The 24,051-nt window shown below is 40.7% G+C and overlaps 3 protein-coding genes across 6 annotated transcripts; 1 reads left to right on the forward strand and 2 right to left on the reverse strand.

Annotated features, from left to right (window-relative positions):
* Window positions 1-732: 732 nt before the first annotated feature.
* phf10 (PHD finger protein 10) lies at window positions 733-12,357 on the reverse strand. The gene is made up of 12 exons (XM_030414866.1): window positions 12,028-12,357; window positions 10,943-11,052; window positions 10,595-10,725; window positions 10,099-10,182; window positions 9,793-9,917; window positions 9,527-9,676; window positions 8,863-8,972; window positions 8,613-8,760; window positions 8,069-8,221; window positions 3,685-3,793; window positions 2,831-3,019; window positions 733-2,626 (listed from the first exon to the last, which is right to left on the reverse strand). Exons 1-12 carry the CDS (start codon window positions 12,097-12,099, stop codon window positions 2,529-2,531), a joined length of 1,479 nt encoding a protein of 492 aa, XP_030270726.1. The 5' UTR covers window positions 12,100-12,357; the 3' UTR covers window positions 733-2,528.
* A 74-nt stretch (window positions 12,358-12,431) lies between these two features.
* Window positions 12,432-18,169, forward strand: rab4a (RAB4a, member RAS oncogene family). Of its 2 annotated transcripts, none has more exons than XM_030414864.1 (8): window positions 12,432-12,609; window positions 13,932-14,012; window positions 14,404-14,518; window positions 14,821-14,883; window positions 14,992-15,146; window positions 15,329-15,424; window positions 15,551-15,696; window positions 16,336-18,169. In XM_030414864.1, exons 1-7 carry the CDS (start codon window positions 12,594-12,596, stop codon window positions 15,664-15,666), a joined length of 642 nt encoding a protein of 213 aa, XP_030270724.1. In that variant the 5' UTR covers window positions 12,432-12,593; the 3' UTR covers window positions 15,667-15,696; window positions 16,336-18,169. The 2 variants fall into 2 exon arrangements, with proteins under 2 accessions (XP_030270724.1, XP_030270725.1); XM_030414865.1 differs by having other exon boundaries at window positions 16,340-18,169.
* Window positions 18,170-20,274: 2,105 nt separating this feature from the next.
* Window positions 20,275-23,232, reverse strand: ccsapb (centriole, cilia and spindle-associated protein b). Of its 3 annotated transcripts, none has more exons than XM_030414861.1 (5): window positions 23,126-23,232; window positions 21,729-22,092; window positions 21,520-21,627; window positions 20,738-20,952; window positions 20,275-20,653 (listed from the first exon to the last, which is right to left on the reverse strand). In XM_030414861.1, the coding sequence occupies exons 2-5, from the start codon at window positions 22,072-22,074 to the stop codon at window positions 20,471-20,473; spliced, it is 852 nt and encodes a 283-aa protein (XP_030270721.1). In that variant the 5' UTR covers window positions 22,075-22,092; window positions 23,126-23,232; the 3' UTR covers window positions 20,275-20,470. The 3 variants fall into 3 exon arrangements, with proteins under 3 accessions (XP_030270721.1, XP_030270723.1, XP_030270722.1); XM_030414863.1 differs by lacking the exon at window positions 23,126-23,232 and adding an exon at window positions 22,266-22,613; XM_030414862.1 differs by lacking the exon at window positions 23,126-23,232 and adding an exon at window positions 22,217-22,237.
* Window positions 23,233-24,051: the final 819 nt, after the last annotated feature.

A 24,051-nucleotide genomic window follows, 5' to 3' on the forward strand; every position in this document is an offset into this window, starting at 1 on the left:
ATAGAATGTCCTCAAAATGGGAAACAGCATATCTTGTGGGACCTGGAGTCATCTGTATGAAATTTTGTGCTGCCATCCTGTCGTGACTGTCATACAGTGATGAGGACCACGATATCTTGCCATTTTTTGACAAAGAAGTTCTCTTGAGATACCTCCTCGATCTTCCAAATCAAATACGCCTTGCTGGAGAAGTTTTAGTTCTGTCTGAGATCAATCAGCAGTGTGTGTGTGTGTGTGTTTGTGTCTCCATGTGTATTTTGTAGTCTGTAACTGACTCTGTGACTGTGATTTTAACTGTCGGGCCAAAAATGCCAAATGATGAAGTGGTGTACAGCTTCCATGGAAATATGAATAAAGGTAGTATTTCATTTTTTCTTCTATTGGGGGTCTCTTTAGGAAAAGTCATAACATTTCAAGTTGAAAAAAAAAGGTTTTTTTTCTACTGTTAAAGTTTAGGGTCATTTTTTACCAAAAGACAACAGGAGGGTTAAAGGTGAACTTATCCTTCAATGATACTAAAATCACCAGTAGGTGGCAGAAAGCAGCCGTTGTTGCAATGGTGGCTGACTAGTTGTGTAAATGAAACTGCTGTTTACTGGATTAAATGTATAAATAAAAATGATGGAAAGGCAGTTTGCATCCACCTTTTCAGAGGATTAAAGATTATTTTCCCTTTTCAATATGAAAACTGGGATTCAATTACATTTCAAATGGTGCAAAACAGGAAAGGGCTCCGACTTTAAGTAGGTTTTATTGAAAAAACAGACAATTCCTCAATTCAGTGACTGTGACATCATCAGCAACAGATACTCCTTAAACATCCTGCTTACTGAAAGTACAAAACAAAATACAACAAAAAGCTTTTTTCAAGTTGACCGCAAAAAGAACAGTTGTCTTATCAAAGCTGATGGATGTTTCACTTTAATATAATTACAGTGAGTGGTATAAAAAAATAATAGTGGAGGGTTGACAAACAAAATCAATACATGTAAAGTCAGAAACTTTGTTTCATTAATTAAGACTAACAGAGAAATTCCTGAAAACTGCTGAAGCCATGAAGTCTACCACAGCCAGCGTCTATCACATTTCATTACACAGGATCACAAGCACCATGTTGTTATTTCTGACAAGTCTTTGTTTAAATAAGATTGATCTTTACTGGCCTTCCACATTAAATAATTGTTAGCAAAAAACACAAACTGTAGTTTATAAAATACAAAAACATACAAAAATGTTGAAATTAAGACAGTGAGCTCTTGTTAACATTGAGTGTTCCAGTAGTTCTGGATCAAAAGCACCATTAGTTCAACTAAAACACGTAGCATACTGCTAACCACAGCAGAAATGTTACGAGATGGTATCAAGATTCATCGTTTTATGACAGGAGAACACAGATACCATTAGTGGTTAGCAGATCACAGGATTTAGTGCAGGACATTTGGATGGATTTGATTTGCGGTTTAGCCGTCACCTTTACTTATCTTTAATATCTGGAATTCAGTAAATCTTGAAAACTACATGACAGAAATGCTAAAATTAATTCCTGATATAGATCGATTTGAGGACAAATGTTTTGAGGTATAATGAGCTTTCACAGAAAAGTTGAATACGATTGTTTTTTCTATGTAATCCATGTTTATAATGCATTGTAAACATACTTATAATACCCCTATCATGTTATACAATCATAGTTATAAGAATTAATTGATTTCTTAATGCTTTGTAAATATTCTAAATGCTTCATAACAAAACTAACACATCATAAAGCATTTTATATGACTTATAAGGTTAAATATCAATACTTCATAACTGCTGGTCACTGACTTATATTGCATTATGGTGGTGCACTAAAATTCTCAAAGTTGCAATAGATTATATTCAATTACTAATTATTATAACATTTACATTATAATCCCTATTATTATGCATTATTAGGTGATTATAAATTACTGTAAGTGGATGCTTTAAGTAAATTAGCAAAATCCCTGTGTTATAGTCTGATAATGACTGTAATGTAATACATTACAAGCCAGCTATAAGTCACTATAAGTGGTCACTGTTTGCTTTAAGTAAAAATAAGATTGAACACTAACACGGTGTTCAAACAATGGAATACCCTATTAGTTTAACCCATTATACTGATGTTTACATTACAGACATCTGTTTAATAATGGGTTATGATTAGTTACAGAGCAGTATATATATTTATGAGTGCTAACAACATTTATTATATAGCGCTGTAGGAGCATTATAAAGTATTAGAAGTAAGTTCATAATGCATTATAGACAAGGGCTTCATAGAATGTTTTGCACTTTGGTTTCTAGTGTTAACCTGCCTATCTAAAGACCTGTCAGTAAAAAGTAAAAGTGGGTTGAGATCTTGTGTTTGGCTCGTTGGTGTTTGGAAGGAGGGATACGATTTGTTTTTGGATCTAAACAATCTGATCTTTAAACAATTATCCAGATTCTGCAAACTTTTGTACACAATGACATTTGTGCATTTGTATTGCAAAACATGAGGCTGTTGATCATTTTTTAGCTGACTTGGACTTCTTCGGTGTTTTGGCTCCTCCCTTCTTCTTAGGTGTGGTGAAATTTTTGTCGCAAACTTCACATACCCAAAGGCCTGAGGAGACAGATAGAATTAATTAATAACTACAAAAGAGACAAACAAAAAACAGAAAACTACCATTTATGTTTAGGCAAACTAAGTAATCGACTGTAATAGGAATGTTGTCTTCAAACTCTCTCTCTCATAATGTTTGTGGTGCAGTCTCTGGTAAGTGTGTGACTGTGCCTAGCATACATTCTGTTTGCGCCATCCACTCACCAGTAGGTATGGAGTCCATGCCCACGCAGAACGTGTGGTATCCCCGGTCACATTTGTCGCAGAACATCATCTCGTCCTCATGGTGGGGCTGCTGGCACACGGTGCAGGTCTTACACTCCATACACTGCCAGCGGTAAGTCTGGATCACACCCACCAGCTCCTGGCTCATGTCCAAGCAGGATGGGTGGCCTAAAGCAAACATTTATACAAAAAGCCCGAGGCATGCAGCCACATACGAACACACAAATAAATAAGTCCATGAAGCATGCGCACAGACACACATAAGGAAGCAAGTCAGACAAAAACACAAAAGACAAATATAGTTCATGTGAACAGGCCCACATATCCACACACACATGTGAATTCATCCTGTTATTTCAGAGGAGTTCAACTCATAAAGCTGTCACTGAGCTTACTACTCGGGGAGAGGCCTTTATCCACTAACACATCACCATTAAGAAAACTCTAGAATCTACTCACATCTGTCCTAAAATCAGCCTCAAATCACACAACATTTAAACAAGGCAGTATAAACACTTGCCTGAAAGTATAACACTGGCTGATACACAATGAAATTAAGACAGTACAATGGACACTGAAAGCTCCTCTCACTGATGCTAGATTTGAGTAGTCAAAGATAATAATATCAGTCATCTCTTGTCAAACAAGTGAGATTCAGAGGGACAGCTGATTTATGATTACTGTTCATATTAACAATAACTATTCCAGTGATGATACTTACACAAAAATCTAAACACTTGGCATTATTGGTGACTAAATTGTGTTGAGTTGTATCAGAAAACACACTCTAAAAACAGGGAACTGTTCTTTAAAAATTAAGTGAGTGAACTTACCGCTGTTATCACATTGGGAGCAGTGAATGAGAGCCTCTGGCTTGCCCTTCTTGTTGGCCTCTTTACCCTTCTGGCAAATGCCACATATAGCATTGGGAATGACCTTAGGCTGCAAGGGCAGAATAATGCTATAAAAACCACGGGTATCCTGCAGTCATGGACAATATAGTAGTTCAACAAATGTTTAATACCTGGAGAAAAAACAAAAAGAGCACTTTATCTTGCCTAACAGAGGCTCCTTCTACTTTTGGGGGCACAATACATCAAGTGCATGTTGACTGGTTTATATACATTAAATGGGAACAACATCACCTTGTATGAAAGCTGCCGTCCAACTAAGTTTGATAGCTTGAGACTTTACAAGCCCAGTTTCTTTTAAAAGGTGCAATTTGTAAAAAATATGGCCAGAATTTTAAGGTAGCTCCAAAAACAGAGAGCAGCACATCACCAGTCTAACTAACAACTGCTGCTCTTTGCTAGCTAGCTATTTATCTTTATTAGCTGTGGAGCAAGTGGCTCTAGAGTTTATGTGGAAAGAGTCCTATGCAATTGGCAAAGCTATTTGAAAAGGATGTGGACAGCTGAGGAGTTGCTCTCTATGCAATATCCATTTGTGTTCCACAGAGGTCAGAGTGGAAAGATAAGGAGACTTGGGGACCTTCAAGTCAGGATGCCACACAAGGAAAAACTCTATGAAGCCACACAATTAAAACTGCAAGGACAATTGAGCAAGATGTTTCCTTTAACAGTTCATAACATCGGTGCAACTGTATTGATCGCTATTGACACAGTAGTATACTCTGATAAAAATTTGCAAAAATATCTAAACATGTAAAAAACACTTTGTCTAGTCTGTAGTTATTCATGCATTAACATGTCTGGGGGGTTTCACTTCAATATAATGACATCCTTTATTAAAATGTCCCCTATCAGGAAGTGAGCAGGTTAGACTAAACAGCCTTAGGTACACAACTATGGGTCAATAAAGGACGTGGTTTGGTAATGATGAAAATCTGAGACAAGAAACAAAGCAGAGCACTAAACTGATAGAAAAACAGCAGCAGAAGAGGGAAGTAAGAAAAAGGAGGAGCTGGACACAGCCCCCTGTGTGCATTTTCATACAGAGTCTATTTGCATAAACAAATATATACTTAACCAATGCTACTTTAAATTTCAACAGTTCATAACTTAGGCCTCGTTGCCTTGCTGAAAGCATTAGTGGAGGATCAACCTTATTACTTGTGTGAACTGTACTTGAAGCCACATTAAATGCCTAAATTTCAACTTTATTCCAGTCCACTAAGTAAAGTCATGTCTTAAGCAGAAACAACAGAAAATCGAAAATGAGTAATTCATTAGGTTAAATCGGGCTTAAATGAGTTTTATTCTAAATGAACTGAAGTGGGTCTGACACAAGAGATACTGTATTTTATGTAAATACACTTCTAGGCATGTTGCTTTTATATAATCTGAAGTTTTGTAGGGTGTCATATAGCTCTAAACAATAAGTATAATTAAGATACAGAGGACTACATACAGAAAAGCTGTCATTTGTAGAACATGGCCAGAATAGGGTGGCCAACAACTGTTGCTATTTGTTTGCTACCGTTAGCTAATAAGCTCATGGCTCAGTTAGCTGTAGAGCCAGCAGCCCTGTAGTTTTACAGAGGTGATTTACAGCAACTCTAACCAAGACTAAGACTTCAGAAACTACAGGGCCTCGGCAGGCGGGGACAGAAGAGACAAGCAGCGGGAGAGAAGAGATGGAGAGTTGGACATCAGCAGAGGGTGTGTAGGGCCAGAATATTTTCACATCTGAATTGAGGATTTATTACAACCAAACCAGAGGGGATTGTGGCAACAATAGCCAAGACTGTTTGTGAGTTTTTTTTTGTTTGTCAGGTTTGATTAAAGTGTGTTTTACATTGAGATTTCAAGTCAATTAAGCTCATCTTAGCTTGTAAAAGAGAGAAACTTTAATTCAGAAGGTGTACAGTTGTATCTCTGTAGGAAAACAGAAGTAAGAGTATTTGATTTCTTTACATTTTATGAGATTACTATCAGACTACTGTTTCTTCTTACTCCCTTTCTAATCTTAGTTAATTTTTCAAATATGTTTTAAACTAGAGCTCTGGCCATATCTTACAAATTATTCTGTGGGAACTTTATACTGGCTGACCACACACTCATCCACAGGTTATGGATTCCACCGATTTTAGATAAATGGTTCATATGGAATGAAAATCTTGGTTTTAATTTCACTGACATGTCAGCGATTATGTCCCTGCTGTCAATAGATTTCTGTCATGTAAAATAAGTGATTTACATTTGTTGCAGCCTCCCATCTGCCCAGGCAGATACACATAATCTAGCGAAACTGAATTCTATATGTCTCAAGCACATTGAGCAGTTTCAAGGGCTTGTTTAATAATAACTTGCTGCAACTGATTAATTACTTAATGTAATGAATGTCATATTTCTGTATGTAGCTGCAATACACAGTGAATACATTTTTATCTCCATAATGTCCCGTCTATGTCTAAGCTAAAGAAAGGCTGTTGAGCAACAGCTGTCATTTTCTTGAATCATTAGCCTGAACATGTCACGTTAACAGTAAATGCAGATTTGACATGCATGTAAAATCCAACATGTAATCACATTATGAAAAAAATGCTTCTGTAGAGGCAATTAGTGAATCTAATTGCAACTGTGTTGTTCACAATTAGTTTTTATTCATGAGCTGTTTGTGAAATACAACACTACTAGTCAGTCATGAGGTCATCATTATCATTAACCACTGAAAACACTGTACATGGTAGCCAGACCAGAGCGAAGTAACGTTAATCAGCCAGCAGTCAGTATCATTGACTCCAAGTTTTGCTGTCACATGTTGTGTCTTTTGTGGAGGCATAAAAGCATTTAAAAATCAATACAACTTTAATCTACTGGGTTTTTTTGAGATGGGGACTGGCACAATTCAACTGTAAGGGCGTTTTACTTTGGCTGACTTACAAAATTATGAATCATACTTATGATAAGCTAATACATCTGTGGGTCCTTTAGTACAATACGGAAATATCATGTTACTGACTCCCAGTGAATTCTGGCTACAACATGCCATGCCATGCCTGTAGGCTGACAAAAGAATATCAAAATGATCTGATGACTAAACTTCAAGTCAGACATGAAAGCAACTTAAACATACTTAACTGGTAACAGACACTAGGAATGGACCATGCCCACACCACAAAGCCGAGCTGAACTCAACTCAATCAAACTCTCATTAACGGTCATATGCCAGTGGCATACTTTTAGGTTTCAGATTTTTCTTTTGCAATGTTGAGGATTGGAACAACGAACCAAAAAAGCAAAGTGGGCTGTAGAGAACATATGGTTCATTTAAATAAAAGTATCTTCCCATTTACAGTCTCTTGAACAATGAGGTGAGTTTCAAGGGGTTTACTTAAAATGACCACCAAAGACGTGCCGTGACTGGGCGTTAAAGAAAGATAAGCTGGTGTGGAGCTTCCAAGCCAGACAGACAACAAACACACTACTTCAAGCTCAGCTCAGCAACAGTGTGAACAAGGTCAACATGTCCTGATCTCTTGGGTAAAGCCCATGTCAAACAGCTGTCTTATACTTACCAACATATTAACAGTACATCACATGGTGTATAAACAAAGCATATCATTATATCTATACACACTTAAAACGTTAGCATTAAGTGTATGCTACACTTCAGATATAAATGTTAAAAGTCTCTAGTGTTAACATCAACCACTTGTTAAAAGCAACCACAAACTGTATGTGGTTTATATCTTCTATATCAGAATTAAAAAAAAAACTTTTCTTTTCAAAAATGAAAAAGGGAAAACTAGCAGCCAAAACATCCACTTACTTGTCTTGGAAGTATTTTTTTTTTTTGACAAGTGAGGATAGACAAGAGGTATATTGAAGGCATTCAAAAGGAAAAAACACTTTTAAAGTTCAAATTTTTCTTTGCCGAAAACCCAAAAAAGGTGAAAGTGCAGTGAAAAAGAAACAAGTGAACTGTTCCTTTAAAATGTTCTTATTGCTCACAGTCTGGTACGAAGAGGGGGGGAAAGAGCCACGTGGCAATCATTAAAATGAAAACTGAAGACAGGACCCCCACTGTGTGCATGTGTGTGTGTGTGTGTGTGTGTGTGTGTGTGTGTGTGTGTGTGTGTGTGTGTGTGTACCCGGTTGTCCCAGCTATAAGCCGGAGAACAAAGTGAAGAAAGCTAAGGAGGGGTGGCGGGATGGATGGAGTAAGGGAGTGGTAGTAGTAGAAAGAAGAGGAGGGGGTAGAAAAGTGCTGCTGCTGTTGTTGGAGAAGAGTTCAGGTGGTTTTGTCCTCTACCTTGTACCCTGGGGTGGCTTTGTGGGAGGCAGAATGGCGATGACTGCCGTCTTTGCCAGGTGTGGATGTCTTATCTTTGCCCTTGGACTTGTGGCCGTGACCGCCTCCTCCCTCCTGGCTCTCCACGTCTGAAGTGTTAACTGAAGAACTGTCCTGTAGATAACATATGGAGGGAGACAGAGTGAAGCACAATGTATTGCAGATACCATGTGGATATCTGAGAGAAGCGTATGATTCTGACATGGGACCTAGAACTGATCACACATGTGCTTGCATAGCTGGAGCTGAGTCATGACTGGAGTGATGATGGGGAAGAGGGTTTACTCCAGAACATTTGAGAAACTGAACTTTGTCACAAACCGAATTTCAAACAAATCAATAAACGATCTAAATGTCTTGAAGTGCAGGTGCACCTTTTACTAAGCAAGCTGCGACATATTTCAAGTTTTTGGTTTAATTATCAGGCATTGTGCCAGGTGTGTGCAACAAGATGGAGAGAAGAAAAAAATACTGGGGAAATTGCAGCACACACCAAATGACTTACAGAGGAGTTCTTGTTCTTTTTGTCATCTTTGCCATCCTCTGCGTCATCCGAGTCAGGTTCTGAGTCAAGCGCAGGGAGCTCTGGATCCAGTGGAGGCTCAAACAGAGCTGTGTTCAATGGCAAGTACCGCAGCTCATTGGGTGAGTACCTGTCATGAACAACACCATGATTCATCGGGGCTAAAAATAATTCAGCACATCAGTAGATAAAAACAGACTGAGAGCCTATCCGGAAGAATTGTATAATGTACCTTTTGTAGTAGTCTTGGAACTGTCCTGGTATGAGAGCCACAGGGTAGGGCCCCGTCCTTGTCAGCTCTGGAGCCAGCACCTTAAACCTGCCCTGCGGAACCTGGATAATCTGAGAAAACACAGAAAAGACAGTGCATGTCAAACATTGTGTAGTTCTAGTGTAATCAGAGCCGATAAAACACAAAACTCTTCTCTTAATCCCTGTAGAATCACATACCAGTTTTCCACCAAATTAGCTCAATCCTTGAATCAGTTCTGTTCAGGATTCTTTGAACCCAAGTGTTATTGAGGAGGACCTTTGTAATACAGGACATGTAAGAAATGGAGGGCGTTGCACAATGCACCACAGAAGTACACAAAAGAAGCAAGATGGCTGATCACATTGATTACATGCAAGTGTCCGCTCTTTTATTACAGATACTCGTTTTATCCAATTAACAAGCAAGTTCTTCACTCTACGATTATGACACGTCAACTATGGTTTCCTGGTCGGGGGGGGGGGGGGGGGGGGGGGGGGAAATCAACTTTTCAGGTTCTGAAACAATTTAATATGGTTGAAATGCTCCAAAGGATTCTAATAAGCAATAGAACCCTTTTGATTTTGGTGGAAGAAAGGCATCAGTGAGTTAGATAAATCATCTGTTTTCCCCCCATTTGGCTCACATGTGTCTGGAGGTCAAAGTAAGCTCTCCTCTCCTCCATACGCTCCCTGTTGAAGTTGCTGTTGAACTCAGCAGCTTTTTTAGCTGCTTTCTTAATGTACTCTGGAACCTTGCTGGCTTCCACCTTCTGAGGGATCTGCTGTTGCATTTGCTATGAAAGACAGCAGACAAAGACTGTAAGAGGTATGAACATAAATGCATGTGTATGCATTTCCATTATATAAAAAGCCACAGGTATCATCAATCAGAGTGTATTCGTTTACTTACAGAATACTCTTTAGCTATTCTCTGTCGCTCTCTCTCCTGCAGTATCACTGAATACTCCGAGTGTTTGGTGGGATACTCCTTTATCATCAGGTCAATCACCTCATCGCTCCGCAGAGCTGTCAGACCTGGAAACCCACAAAAGACAATCTGCACACTTACTATACTACTCTACTATACTACACTGCTTTTTACAAAGATAAGAAACACATAAACAAAGTACCAGACCACAAGTGCACTGACTTGCGCTTGATTTTGTTCAATGTAGTAAAATAATTCTAACAATGGTGTCTGAAGAGTGGTTCCTACCCAGAGTGCACTGTGTCTCGGTGATGACGTTCTGTTCACGCAGGTAAAGCTTCTCTTTGTGGGACAGATCTCTTCTCTCCATATCTGCAGAGCGACAAAGAAACAACGTCACTGGTCAAGCAACAGTATCTTTTGTGTAATTGCAGCAGTTTGACAGCTGACAATAAACTTTCTCAATGTCTATACTTGTATTATCACTATTCTCTTGCAGTAATAGTACTCATATGAACAAGCATTATTGCTGTAATAGGATTGCACGAATAACCATTTCTGTAACACAACAGAATATATCTGAGGTATATAGTGGGATAAAATATATTTCCAATGACTTCATACAAACATCATCATTTGCAATTATTAATTAGTCCGTTTTCTAAATTTTGGAACAGCAAATTAATAACGTCATGACATCAATAACATTATATCATACATTTAATAGTATTTCTAAGAAAAAGAATACCGAGGTATCCTTGAACAAGTTTTACTTCAGTCTTACCAGGGTACTTCCTCTTGAAAGATGTGACTCCCAGATACTCGCTGACCTGCTCCTGCAGCATATAGTACTCTCCTGTGTCATCTGGAGGCCACTTGTACTCTGTCAGGTTCTCTGCTGGGAAATATGTTGGGCTGAAACAGACAACAGTGGTTGAGGATTTAAAAAATCTTTAAAAGAGGAGTCTTCTGAGGTATTTCTTTATGAGCAGGGAGAATCTGACAGTAAAGATGGGATGTATATTACAAGGGAGCAACAAAAAAAAGTTGGTCCTCAAGTTATCAAGACTGCTTTAAACAAATCCTGGCAATGCAATTTTACAGCTCCATGTCACATATCAAGAGAGCCTACCCAAGGTCTTGACTTGAGGTGTCGCAGCTTCGAGAGCTGTCTCCTGAACCCATTCTCCTTCTCTTGGGAGGCTGGCTGCCATCATTGGACACCTCTTCTATTACATCCTCCTACAGCAGAAAAGAAAAGTAAAGCACAATTTACATTGGTAATGGCAGTCACTGTATCTCCTTCTGACTTAACCAATCACATTACAGTATTTATTCTCCAAATAATCTTTATCTTTACACAACCAACTGATGACAAGTGACTTTTCTTACAGTTGCACAAGTTTACTTATATTCTAAATTGAAAAGACATCCACATAAAAAACCAATCTTGCGTTATGCAGGAATCACAACTCATTTTTAAATTATTATTACTTAACTTTGGGTCACACACACATGTTAAAAAAATTATTCCCCATTCTGGACATCCTCAGCATCACCTCTCAGCCTTCATAGAGTAAGGCACAATCCCTTATAACAGTATTAATTTGGGACTTTTTTCCTGAGGCGTCCTGGTCTGACACAGACTTCAATCAAAAAGCGGTTTGTCACAATCCAGGTACATAACATTTCGTATGTAATGAGGGAAGGATAAAACCCCAAAGTTATTTATTTATGTCCTATCTCTAATTAGGGCCAATTTTAGGAAGGAATAGGGGGATTGGGACTTCGCTCCCCATACAGAACTGTTTCTTAAGCTTAGACATCATGTGACTATTTAAGGAAAAGCTTTAATATTAGATTCTTGTCAAACAAAAACAAAAGCGTCAGTTTACAGCTAACCTGAAGTTGGCAAAGTGGTGCCAGGGATGGAGATGGCACAGAAAAAGGCTTCACGTTGCCGCCTTCAAACCACTTATAATTGCAGAATGTGTGTTTCAAATAAGAACATGAAATACTCACACATTTGGGTAAACACGACATGGATAATACAAACCATCAATAACATTCATCACACAAAACAAAAGCGTGATGCTAATGCTACAAATAGGCTACAGACTGGAAGCTAACTAGCCGTTAGCTAAAAAGAGTAACCGTACGGGGCTACGGCAACAGAGTTCATGATTATCCGTGTTTGTTGTAGAATACAAATGTCACCTTTAAAGATTGTGCTCCAGGAGTAGCGGGGTTGCTATCGCAGGGCGGTCTGACGGGGAGCACAGCAGCCATATCTCGTTAAATAAAACCTGCAGATACGTTAGCTCATCAACCTCCTCTTCGTTTTCTTCTTCGTCTACGGTTTTGCGGAAGATGGTAAACGTTACGGCACGCACTCGCCACCTTCTGGCCTGGAGTGTCGGGCTTTTATCTCGCTACAGCTTAAATGTTAAATTCTACATAATATTGCGAAATTTAACTATTAATCAGACATTCCTGATCACACACTTTCGACAAATCTGAATGATATCGAAACAAGTCTGTCTCCTGCAGACTGGCTAAACAGCACCACCCTGCGGCAGTCTTCGGACATTATACACTCGGCCCGTTGAGGTAGCTTTTATTTTGAAAATACAAACCACGTACGGGAAGTCGGAGGGGTAAATCAGCTGGCTGGAATCCGCAGAAATCAACAGGACTGTTTTCCCTCACTTAGCTAGCTACCCATCTGTCAACTCCTATTTCTCCCCTCCTTCCTTTTTGCTGTCAAAAACGCCACCCTGGCGATGTCGGAGTCATACGGTAAGGAGGCTGTTTGGACGGGCGGCCACCATTTACATCTTCGTGTAGCCACAGAGCTGGGATGAGGCAGGTGTGTCGAGGGAGCTTTTTCTCATCGTAAATAGATAGCTGACAGGCTAACCGGGCTCATGGTTGAGGCTGCTGGCCTTGAAATGTCATGTCAGCTTAAGTGATAGCCCAGGGGTTAAAACAGTATGTTTTACAGTGGTTCTGGAGACAGACTGTGATGGGTTTGTGAGGTTACATATCCCCACAGAGGTTAGCGGAATGGACAGGAAGCTGGGGGTGATGAAGTTTGCATGAAGGTCCGACTGAGCCGTGTATCCTGTAAATAAAACATAATGCAAACACTTACAAAGGGCTTTAAGGCCAGAGGATACCTATTACGGTAATGGCATAGTATTTGTGAGGGACTTGTGTCTTAGCTTCACCATTTTACTTGAGGACGGTCAATGGTTTTGGAGTGTAGCTGGGATGCTACCGTTCAGTCCCACCACCGTCAGCGCCATAAGTGGGTTTATCTGTGGCTAAGATCGCATTCACCCTTAATCCACAGGGGTGTGTTTATGTTACCACAGCTGATTATGATCATAGATTATGTGGTTTTTTTTAGAGGACAAAACTGCCACTAATATTTGAGAGTTACAAGATCCAAGCCACAAACACATCCCTTTGAATATGTTTATTAAAGGAGGCATGTTATGGTCATTTTCAGGCTCAGAATTTTATTTTGGGTCACTTGTAGAAGAGGTTTATGTCTTTAATGCTCAAAAAACACATTTGTTTTCTCATACTGTCCATTGCTGTCAGAGATGCTCTGTTTTAGCCCCTGTCTCTTTGCTCTCCTCCTCTGATTGGTCTGCACACACACGCCTGAGCCAGCGCCGCTAACAACAACAGAGAAACTGTGTTGAATTATTATTTTATGTGTCAAACTAGCTGCTAGGCATAAATTATGTAAATGTGGGACATTTGTGACATAGTGTGGTGTTGCAAAATCGCAAAGTTAAAGATGGGGCTACTGATGAGGCGTTTCAGGAGCAGTGTTTTCTGTGGCAGAGAGGAGCTTCTTTCAAAACTTCTGACAAGCACAAGAACCTGTATAACACACTGAAGGAAAGTAAAAAACAAACGAAAAAGCATAATAAATAAATGTGACCAATATATATTTGTGCTAAATAATATTACAGTTGAAAAAGGGCAACTAGCAAGTCCTTTCTTACAGACAAACCACGTCTACGGTTGGTCTGGCTGTAGTTATGACGGTCATGATTGCTGTGGTGTGGCGAGTTTATATGCCATTGTTTCTGTTTCCACCTCAGATTTCCTGTTTAAATTCCTGGTGATTGGGAATGCCGGAACAGGCAAATCCTGCCTGCTGCACCAGTTCATAGAGAAGAGATGTAAGTCATAAAGATGCAACACACCATTCATTATTTATTATTAAGAGATATTTGCACTTAGCCCTGTCTGAAAGTCCTAGAATAGGGAAAACTCTGCAGGATATAGGTGTGTTTGTCAGGCAAATCGCTAAATATACTGACATACATTTCTTGACAGTCATTGGTTATAACAGAGTAAAAATTTGAAATGTGTTCAAAAATAGCACACTCTGTTTATGAGTAATCAACACATATTGACATGTGAAAATTGGATTAGTTTTTTTTAACTGTGTGAAGTACAGATGATGATATTCATTTTCTTTTTAAAGATACACTACAGGCTTTCACTGTGCATTGCAGCTACCTAATAATGTTAATGCCCACATGCCATGTTTTCTCTGTTGTACCCAAGTCAAGGATGAATCCAACCACACAATTGGAGTGGAGTTTGGCTCTAAGATCATCAGTGTGGTCAACAAAATGGTCAAACTGCAGATTTGGGACACTGCGGGACAAGAAAGGTTCAGGTAGGCAAGAACTCCACCATAACTCTACCCTTTAGAGTTGTGTGCCAGAATTTGTTGATGTGTTCAGTTTAGGGTTTATTTGTAGTGTTCATTTTGCTCAGAATTGGGGAATGATTGCTAGACCATACTTTTTCTGCCATGACAAGCCAAAATGTCCCTCAGGCATGTTGGCCCGCAGTGAGTTATCATGCAATATCTGACCACCTGCTCATTTTGAGATTGTGTGTGTGTGTGTGTGTGTGTGTGTGTGTGTGTGTGTGTGTGTGTGTGTGTGTGTGTGTGTGTGTGTTTGCATGCTTTAGGTCTGTGACCAGGAGTTACTACAGAGGAGCAGCAGGAGCCCTGCTGGTCTATGATATCACCAGGTAAATGGTTTCAAGTCCCCAGTTTACTCATTATTTGCCAGCTTCCCTCTACTTTCTAAATGAAACCTGTGTGTCTTCCTTCTGTGTCTTTGTCTCTGTACTCTGCAGTCGAGAGACATACAACGCTCTGACCACATGGCTGAGCGATGCCAGGATGCTGGCCAGTCAGAACATCGTCATCATCCTCTGTGGAAATAAGAAGGACCTGGATGCTGACAGAGAGGTCACGTTCCTGGAGGCCTCTCGCTTCGCTCAGGAGAACGGTAGGATCAAGATCTGAACAGTTTGTGTTCAAGTGGGATTATTTGATCAATTTTCTTAATGCAGCACCAGGTGCTCAACATTTATTGTAAAAGGAAGAACATTTTTTATTTTTGGCATGTTATTAGCACCTCAAGTGTAATTTATTTCTCTGTGCAATTGAAATTGTGTGTTTGTGTGTCAGAGCTGATGTTCTTGGAGACCAGCGCTCTGACAGGGGAGAACGTCGAAGAGGCCTTTGTCCAGTGCGCTAGGAAGATCCTCAACAAGATAGAGTCAGGTAGGATAACTGCGCTCCTCACCTACATTACTCTGACCCCCGACTCTTAATCCCCTCTTATCTTGACAGGATCAATAGAGGGAGGCTAATGTACGACTCTCTAATCATCTCGTCTCTCATTTTCAGGGGAGCTGGATCCAGAGAGGATGGGCTCAGGTATCCAGTATGGCGACGCAGCGCTACGACAGCTCCGCTCTCCTCGCCGTGCTCAGCCACAGGGCACCCAGGAGTGTAGCTGCTAGTCGACGCGCCCGCTAACATACTCAGACAAGGTGAAAGGCCGAGGAGTACCCGTGTGATTGTACTGTGAGTGCATCATGAGATCATGATGTAGGATTTCTCTGTAGCTCTCGTTCACATTGAAATTTTGCACACGGCGCTCGGCGACCACTCGTCTTTCTGCTGTCACTCATATTGTGGTTTTCAAACCTCAGTTGGAATTCAGATTCAGAGTGGAGGGCATTTTTAGCTTCATCAAAAACATTTTTTTTTTTGCTGCTTCATCAAAACAAATGTGAAAGAAAGGATGCCTTCAGTAATGTTATTCCAGTGGATTTTCATTCCAGTAATAATTTGCCGGAGACTGTTTCTGTTTTTGTCAACATATCAAAAAAGTCCCAAACTACAAACAGTCCTCTTTAATTCAATCAAGCCTAATCCGATAGCCAATAAAACTTGATTAACTCTGCTTTTTAGCTGGATCAGCATGAAATTGTATTCACTCATAGATAGCAGCCACCTTAATATGGCGGATTTTTGGCAACACGCAGGATAGTGAATGTGAGATTCCCTCAGAGTTAAACTACTGTTCCAGTGATCATCATAATGAAGAACTGTGTCAACATTGCTTTTTACAGCCCTGTAATTCTGTGTTTGTTTCTCTCCTTGTATGTGTGCATGTGTGTTTAAAGACAGGTTTGTTAAGACCAGGAGACCAACAGCCATGAGGAGGGCTTCAGGTTGCTGTGCTGGTGACTCCACCTGCAGGGAGCCGAAAAGACTTCCCACTCCCTCCTTCCCTTCCCCCCCCCCCCCCCCCCGCCCACACACACACTCACACACCCAGAACTCTGAACATTTCCACCATCTCCACGGTAACCAGAGACCGCTCACCCTCCAACATTCTGCTCCACTTTCGGATCAAACCCTCCTCAGCCCTCAAATCAGGATGTGGATTGCTGGCATGTGTGTAACTTCTCTCTCTTTCTTCTTTCTACTTACCTGCTGTCCCACCTGCTTTCATTTAGTACATATTTAGTTGCCTCACTCATTCATCATCACTTCCATTTAGAGGAATAGTCTATTACTTGTTTGGAAATGGGCTTCATCGCCATTTGTGTTCGATAAAGATATAATAATTAGTTATCCAGAAAACTTAAGAGAGCCCGTGTGCAGCCGTGCGTCTCTCCTGGGTGCGGCTGGTGCAGGGTAAACAACAGTGGACCAAACTTTCCTTTAACCGCATAGATATGTAAACTCTCCCCTTACAACAGTGCTTCTCTTTCTCTGCACGCCTGCTCTGCTTGCCCGCTTTAAACACTAAACCACTAACAGTCCACTGGCTTCCCAAACATATCCCTGCTTACACACACGTTCTGCCCCAGTAAATTGCCCCAGCTTACCTTTGTTGCGTTGTTTACATCCCATCATTCTCTACTCTTACTCACCTGCCTGTCTCTTTACGCAGCTCTCTCTCTCTTTCTAAACCCTTCCACACACACACCTTACACACTGTACAGCGTTTCTGTATATAGAGGTTGGCGCATGTTTTCTCAAACAGAATATCAGAGTATTTAATTACGAAGAGATATTATATGTATATTGAAGTAGAAAATCATATCCGGCATCTGTTTCCTGCTCCACTGTATTATTATCACGTTTAAGCTACAATACACTGGTAACTTGTAAGCAGAATGGTCGGACAGAACTGTTTTGAAAAATGTATGTTTATTTGTAAATGGCGACGAGTTGATTCTGGACGAACGCGTTTATGCGGAAGACTCCTGTTTCATCATTGTTCAGGCTCATAGACTGTAAAAACAGACAGAAGCAGCCGATCACACAATCGCTTTCCGTTCATTTATATCACGTTCGAGTGTTGAAGTTACACGTCATCTTTTTAATTAACAGTCCCGCATTCACCCTTCCCAGACAGTGTAACGCACTTCTTTATCCAAAGGATCCCAATTCCGACGGAAGTCTCTCATTTCTAAATGTTGCCTGTTTACATGAATACCTCACCGACTGTTGTCAGCTGTGGGGTCGTACTAACTGAATGCATTTCAAGTTTTTAGCAGTGCTATGATATCATGCAGTGTGTGTTTGATTTTTATTCGTTTTCCAAAGATATTTCATGTCTCCTGTTTAGCCTCATAAAGCTCCCAACGATAAAAAACACTGAAATGTGTGAATGGTTTGAAGGATTTACAGCTGTGTTTTGAGCTGGTGTATCTAAGCATTTCAAAACCCCATTATCTTTATTGTTTTGTTTTTTTACATTTCTGCCCATGATTCATTGAACTTTTAAATCAAGCACACGTCAAACTGTAGAAATATGTCACATTTGGTCTGATAGTGGCTTTGGCTGCTACACGTCGCTGTCTTGTGTTTATGTCATCAGCTCCTTTTGTTTATATTTATGTATGTCAGTTTTTCTCTCGTCATTATGAATATCATGGATTTCTTATTTATTGTGTATGATAAAAGCATATGTTTTTAAAATAAAAAAATGCTACAAATACTGTATTGTGTTTGGCAGGCAGTTGTTTGTTTGTGTGGTCCATGTTTCTGGAGATGGATCATGACTTTATTGATGTGAGGTGCCGTTGTGAATGTCTTTTCTACATTACAAGTTTAATTTGTAGAGATGAATGCGTGACAGTGAACAGACGGGTGGAAAAGTGATTTATTAAAAGCTTTGCACCACACCATTTAACCTCAACAGTCTTTTCCTCTAAACCATATAGAGTGTGTACACACAGTTTGTTAAAAGCCTAAAATGTAAACATACAAATGTGTATTGGAATCTTACTGTATTTTTGTAGTTGTTAGACTCCATGAATAACTTTGATCAATTAGACTGTAACATCGGAAGTGTTAATCAACCTGTAAATCTTCAGTACGTCTGATGTCTTATTAGTCATAATCTCAATTTCTTCTTTGTTACTCCTGATTACAATTAAAGTGTGATGACACTTCAGAAATATTAAGAAATATTTAGGCTCTGTGGATCCAGTGTTGGAACTCTTCACCAGAATTAAAACGTATCTATAGTTTTGTAAAGTTTGATCTCATTAACCAACTGAAGAATAATCAGGAATTAACTTTCTTGTTTCAGAGATTGTCAAAATTCACCACATCTAAAAGAAACTTTTACTACCTAAAGTCTTATTGCACAAAATTTCACATCTGTTACAGGATCTATGTTGCAGTATAACTTCAAAACACTGAAAAACTAAGTCATGTAATACTCAACCCAAGAGTTGCAACAACAAAATAAATGCACACGTCTCCCACGTCCCGTTGTTTTGTTCCGTACAATATTCACATCAATACGTCTTTATGGCACAGAGCTGATTATATCATAAATACTGACACGAAGAAAACAAAAAAGGTTCTGATTTCTCATGATAATGAGACTCAGTGTTGCGAAAGGACCAGGGGCATTATACAAAGGATTCAATATCAGTTTTTGTCTTCCTTTGTGAGTATAACATTGTGTGATGTTAAATACATTTACATAAACATACCATACAAATATACAGAGATTCAACCGCTGAATGAATTATATTAAAACCTAAATAGTTATCGAGAAATTCTGTACAAATATTATTTCAGAAAGAGGAATAATTATCAAAGTGCTGTTTGATTTGGTCTTTCTTTAAAGTGTTCGCTGCCTGCAATATGCACTCATGTATTTTCTGTATTTTTAGCTTAATGTCTGTTGTTTCATGGTCACACTTTTGGTCCTAAAGCATATACAGTTAAAATAATGACGAAGACATTTGGCCTCAACAGTAATCCTTTGATTGTTATGCTTTGAAAATAATCTAAATCAGCTGTTGACAATGATCATCATCATGTCAGCAGAACAGAAACACAATGTTCACAGTCATCCAATGGTAATAAAAAAAAAAAAGTCACACTGCGATAGTGCCAGGCTTCTCACAGCTAAACAACAAACACAGATGTTGTGATAAATCTATTTAAGTCAACAACGCGTGAAGGTGTTAATGAGCTCATGAGAAAAATGCAACAGTCTCATCACACAACTGCGACTCTACGCACTGAGTTTGAGTTTGGGATCAATCCGTAAACAAACACAAACCATTAAATCTTCGAGAACCAGTTCACAGATCTGAAAAGCTGTGAATCTCTCAGAAACATTTTGTATGCGAATCAATACTTAAAAGTAAATTCCTATTCACACCGAAAGCTGCATGAATCTGAGAAAAAACTGAAAAACTTAAGCCATTGTCTGTCTGGTTGTATCTATGTGTGTATAATAAGTGTACGCGCTGTACATTCTTTGTGTTCGTGAGTTACTATTCCGTACCAGGAGCGTTTTTAAGAGTGCCGCCATGTGCCTTCATCACCTCTGTGAGTGCACTGTGGTTTGATCCCTGTATAAAGAATGTGGGCACATTTTACAAAGCCTGTGTTTAAAGGGACGGCGTCAAAGTATGGCTGCGTTTAAGACTCTACATTCTCATCAAAATATCTGAAATATACATTTTACTTTCAGCTCATTTTTTCTGGAGTCACTTCTACCCTGTAAAAGGTTTCTTGTTATATATATCAAATTGATTTATATATAAAAAAAACATTAAGCCACACTGTGAAATTCAAAGTTCAAGGTTTCGTCAGTTTACATCCTGAATGAGAGAGTGACTTTATTCTACGTCTGTGGGTATTCAGGGGAGATAGGCAATAATATGGCTTTGTTAATGTGTTTTCATCTGGAATCACTTTGATGTGAGTATATCTTCTGTGTGTGTGTGTGTGTGTGTGTGTGTGTGTGTGTGTGTGTGTGTGTGTGTGTGTGTCCTATCGGGAGCGAGCAGAGAAGCAGCGCATGTACTCTGTGAGCCAGGGGTTGAACTCCGGAACAACCACCGCTCTAGCTTTGTCCACATCGGCAGACTTGGCTCTCCGACGGTCGGCCCTCTGCGTCTGGATCTGGCGCTCCACCTCCCGCCTGGTCTTAGCGCGTAGAGCCGACTCATGGATCTACCAGGACAATAAACACAACTGTCAGTCCCTGTGGACACTCACAGTCACATGGAGATCTGGTGCGAAAGACAGAGAGATCACCTCTTTAGTTGAAGCTGCAGGGCCAACGTTGTGTGTCTTCCTGCTTGCAATGTCTGCGTCCTTCTCTCCTGAACCGTACAGAGCGAAAGGATGTCTGCTGTCCTTACTGTCCTCTTTGGGCTGCCGTGTTGCTGCAGGCCTTACTCGCTGGGAGCGCCAAAAGTGTTTGGAGGATCTGGGGGGTTTGCTCTCCTGTGGACCACCAGTGTCTCCCTCTAAAAATAACCACACAAAGAGCTTGATTCATTTTGACAAAATCAAATCAAAATCAAATCAAATCAAAAGATGGATGGATTCTTTCATCAGCCTAGTGCCAATCACAGATTCAGTTTTTCGCTCTCAGGGAGTTGATCGTGGTGAATTTTCATAATCGTGAATCTCCTCACATGGATGACAATTGGTTTCCTGGTTTATTTTGACTTGCCTCAGCCTGTCACCACAGCTGAAGGCACAGAAGCCCCCCAAAAAACAAGTTAAAAACAACCACCATTTCTTTATCCTTTATTTATGCAGGCGGACCTTATGATTTACGATCATTTATTGAGGATTCTTTGTTTATTTTTCACTAGAAAAAGATGTGTCCTATCTGTGATGCAATAAAAAGATTTGTTTCCTAACAAAACACAAGGTTTAGGTGTTTTAGTGCAACTAAACACTTCATTTAGAAGTTAATTGGGATAATGTCATGAGTCACAATTATGTTGGACATGATAATCACGACATTAAATGTTCATATCATCCCATGTCTAATTTTGACTCCATCTTAGTAATATTTGAATTACCTCTGTCTTGCTCCCTGCGAGCAATTGCCGGCTGTCGGCTGGCTCTCTGCTCCTCTCTCTGCTCCTCCTCTGGTACTCTTGTCTCTCTGGCACCTTCCAGCTGTTGACCTAAGAGGAGTGAATGACATCATATGGTACAGTGGAGTAACGTGCAGACATGCCAGTGTGTAGTTCAGCCTTTGAATCAGATTTACGGCTCTCATTTTTACCGTGGGCTGCAGACACATTCTCCTCCTCCTCTTGCAGAGCGAGCCTGGGTACCGTCCCTGTGCCTCTGTCCGTCCTCGCCCCCTCACACTCCCCCAGCTCGGCCTCGGTCCTGTCCCTGCCGCTGGTCTCAGCCCCGACCTGGTTCCTACCGGGAGGAAGGGGACTTCTTCCTCCAGAGTCTGAATCAGTGTCGGAGCCACTCCAGAACCAGGGGTTGTGTGTGTGCTCCAGCAGCCTCCGGGTCAGCCTGTACCTCAGCATCTCCTCATAACACTTAGTGTAGGTCTCCCATTTAGGGTCCTTGAACTTCTTCATGTACTCCGAGCGGATCCTCTTGGTCACCATCCTTTCACTCTGGCAACTCTTGGAAGATAAATCAGAACACAGAGCTGAAAAACTCAAACTAGGGTTTATGCTCATGTACGACAGGTCTGTGAGATATGTAACAGCTACTACTTTGCAAAAACTCTGTGTTATAACTTATAACCTGAACAAAGCCCTCCTGAAATACAAGCTTTACTGTCTCTCATCCGCACCTCTTCTAGGTTAGGTACCACCGCCAGACATTTAAACGATAACGTAGAGACAGTTTTAAACCAATGGCAGAGCAGCTGGAGGCTTCCCTCGGCTAAAGGACCCGCCCACTTCCGCCTTTAGCCGAGGTTAGCCGAGCTCTCCTGAATACGACTCGCGCAGGAGAAACGGAAATAAAATTAAAAAAGAAATACGTTTTGAGGGTCACACACTGCTACATATGCGTTTAACTTATTTATGTAATAAAATAAAATAAAAAAAAGTAAAACGAAAGCCTCAGGTTTAAATCTGACCGACCGTTAATGGTTAAAACGCTGACGCCAGAAATATCTTGAACGTGCTGACGTAACCACCACCCCCTCCTCTGATTGGCTGCCGTCATGTAAGTGGCTGGTGAATGCTCAAAATTAAAGGTCAGCTGCGTTCACTGACTGCATGAAAACACTCCTCTGGGTTTAATAACCTGTTCTGCTACACACAGGCACAACCGTATTCCTTTAGTGCTCAAATGTTTTTTTTTAATCAAAAGGCTTGAAAATAAGCTCGTATCAGATCTTCATCTCGGACTGGATCGTTTGAGCTGTTACAACATCGCAGTTGTCATTTTCATTAATTTATCAGTTGCACGTTGTTCCATCCTATTATTATATCATCGCGACGAATGTGTCCATGTTATTTATAGCTGTCTGTTAATCATGTGGTAATATGGAGTACCGATAATCGCCTGTCAGCGCTCGCAGACACAGCCTAGACTTAAAATCACACAGACAACACGTCGACTCGCATCTACAACAGTGCACGGCCTGACAGCAGACATTCGGAGCTGTAAGAGTCTAAATTCGTGTACAGTAAATATACTTACACCGGGGTCGGATTTCACGGAAGCGGAGCTGAACAGATGGCGTTCACGGCGCTGCTGCTGTAATCACAGGCTGCGTGGCTCTTAGCTCCGCCCGCCCGAAGACGTTTTTAAAAAGCCAAACACACCCGCAACAGGTGGCCCGGGACCGACCGGGATGTCGGGAATGCGATCAGGGTGGTTATGAGCCCTTTGGCTGATAATGATCTCTATCAGACGCTAAAACAGGATCAAAGGACTATTTGTTTTATTGTATCCAGGTACTACGCGCAGATCCAACACATAAAGAGCTTAATTTAGTTAAATGTCTTGTTAAATGGGACTGTAGAGCTCTACTTGGCCACTAATTGTTCCATAACGTAGCTCAGTGGGAATATTTATGCCCTTTAATTTGTCTTTTGTACCTGTACGTAGTCAGGAGGTGGGGGAATAAAAATGTGGATGTCACAGAAAAGGCGTAATGGATGTCTTATTATAGGTTAAGGTCAATGGGGATGATGCGGGCACGGGGTGGTGCGCGCCTCAGACGCGCCCAGCACGCCCCCTTTTGTCTCTTTAAACCCAGAGCCAAACCCACATCCCGATAACCTGTTGAGCTTCTATGCATATAAGGTTGGGCCGCGGAGATGCCCCGCGGGGCTGGTTGTGTCTAAAGATGGTCTGGGGGCGCGTTTGGTCGCGCAGGGCAGGCAGATCAACGGGATACAGAGCCGGGTGTCGGGTGTCCAATGCTACTGATCTGATCGGTCTAAAGCGGAGCCTCTGCTGCTGCCCGGGCACATTCCTGGCAAGTCAAACTCCGTCTGTCAGAGTCTTTCATTACCACTGTCACCCAGCAGCCCCCCAACCAGCAGGGGCCCACCTGTCCCCCGCACCCATCCAGCCGAGCAGGGAGCGGTGCCGACCCCCCTGTCGACCTCTCTGAATTC

Source organism: Sparus aurata, chromosome 4 (assembly GCF_900880675.1).
Source record: "Sparus aurata chromosome 4, fSpaAur1.1, whole genome shotgun sequence".
NCBI lineage: Eukaryota > Metazoa > Chordata > Actinopteri > Spariformes > Sparidae > Sparus > Sparus aurata.

Coding starts and splice junctions, on each gene's coding strand:
- rab4a (XM_030414864.1), top strand. Junction 14,013..14,403: donor CCAGTTCATAGAGAAGAGAT/GTAAGTCATAAA, acceptor GTTGTACCCAAG/TCAAGGATGAATCCAACCAC. Junction 15,425..15,550: donor CCTCAACAAGATAGAGTCAG/GTAGGATAACTG, acceptor TCTCATTTTCAG/GGGAGCTGGATCCAGAGAGG.
- phf10 (XM_030414866.1), bottom strand. CDS start 12,099: ATGGCTGCTGTGCTCCCCGTCAGACCGCCCTGCGATAGCAACCCCGCT. Junction 9,677..9,792: donor GAATAGCTAAAGAGTATTCT/GTAAGTAAACGA, acceptor TGTCTTTCATAG/CAAATGCAACAGCAGATCCC. Junction 8,761..8,862: donor TTCCAAGACTACTACAAAAG/GTACATTATACA, acceptor TGTTCATGACAG/GTACTCACCCAATGAGCTGC.
- ccsapb (XM_030414861.1), bottom strand. CDS start 22,074: ATGGTGACCAAGAGGATCCGCTCGGAGTACATGAAGAAGTTCAAGGAC. Junction 21,628..21,728: donor GAATGTGTCTGCAGCCCACG/GTAAAAATGAGA, acceptor CACTCCTCTTAG/GTCAACAGCTGGAAGGTGCC. Junction 20,654..20,737: donor CTGCAGCTTCAACTAAAGAG/GTGATCTCTCTG, acceptor TTGTCCTGGTAG/ATCCATGAGTCGGCTCTACG.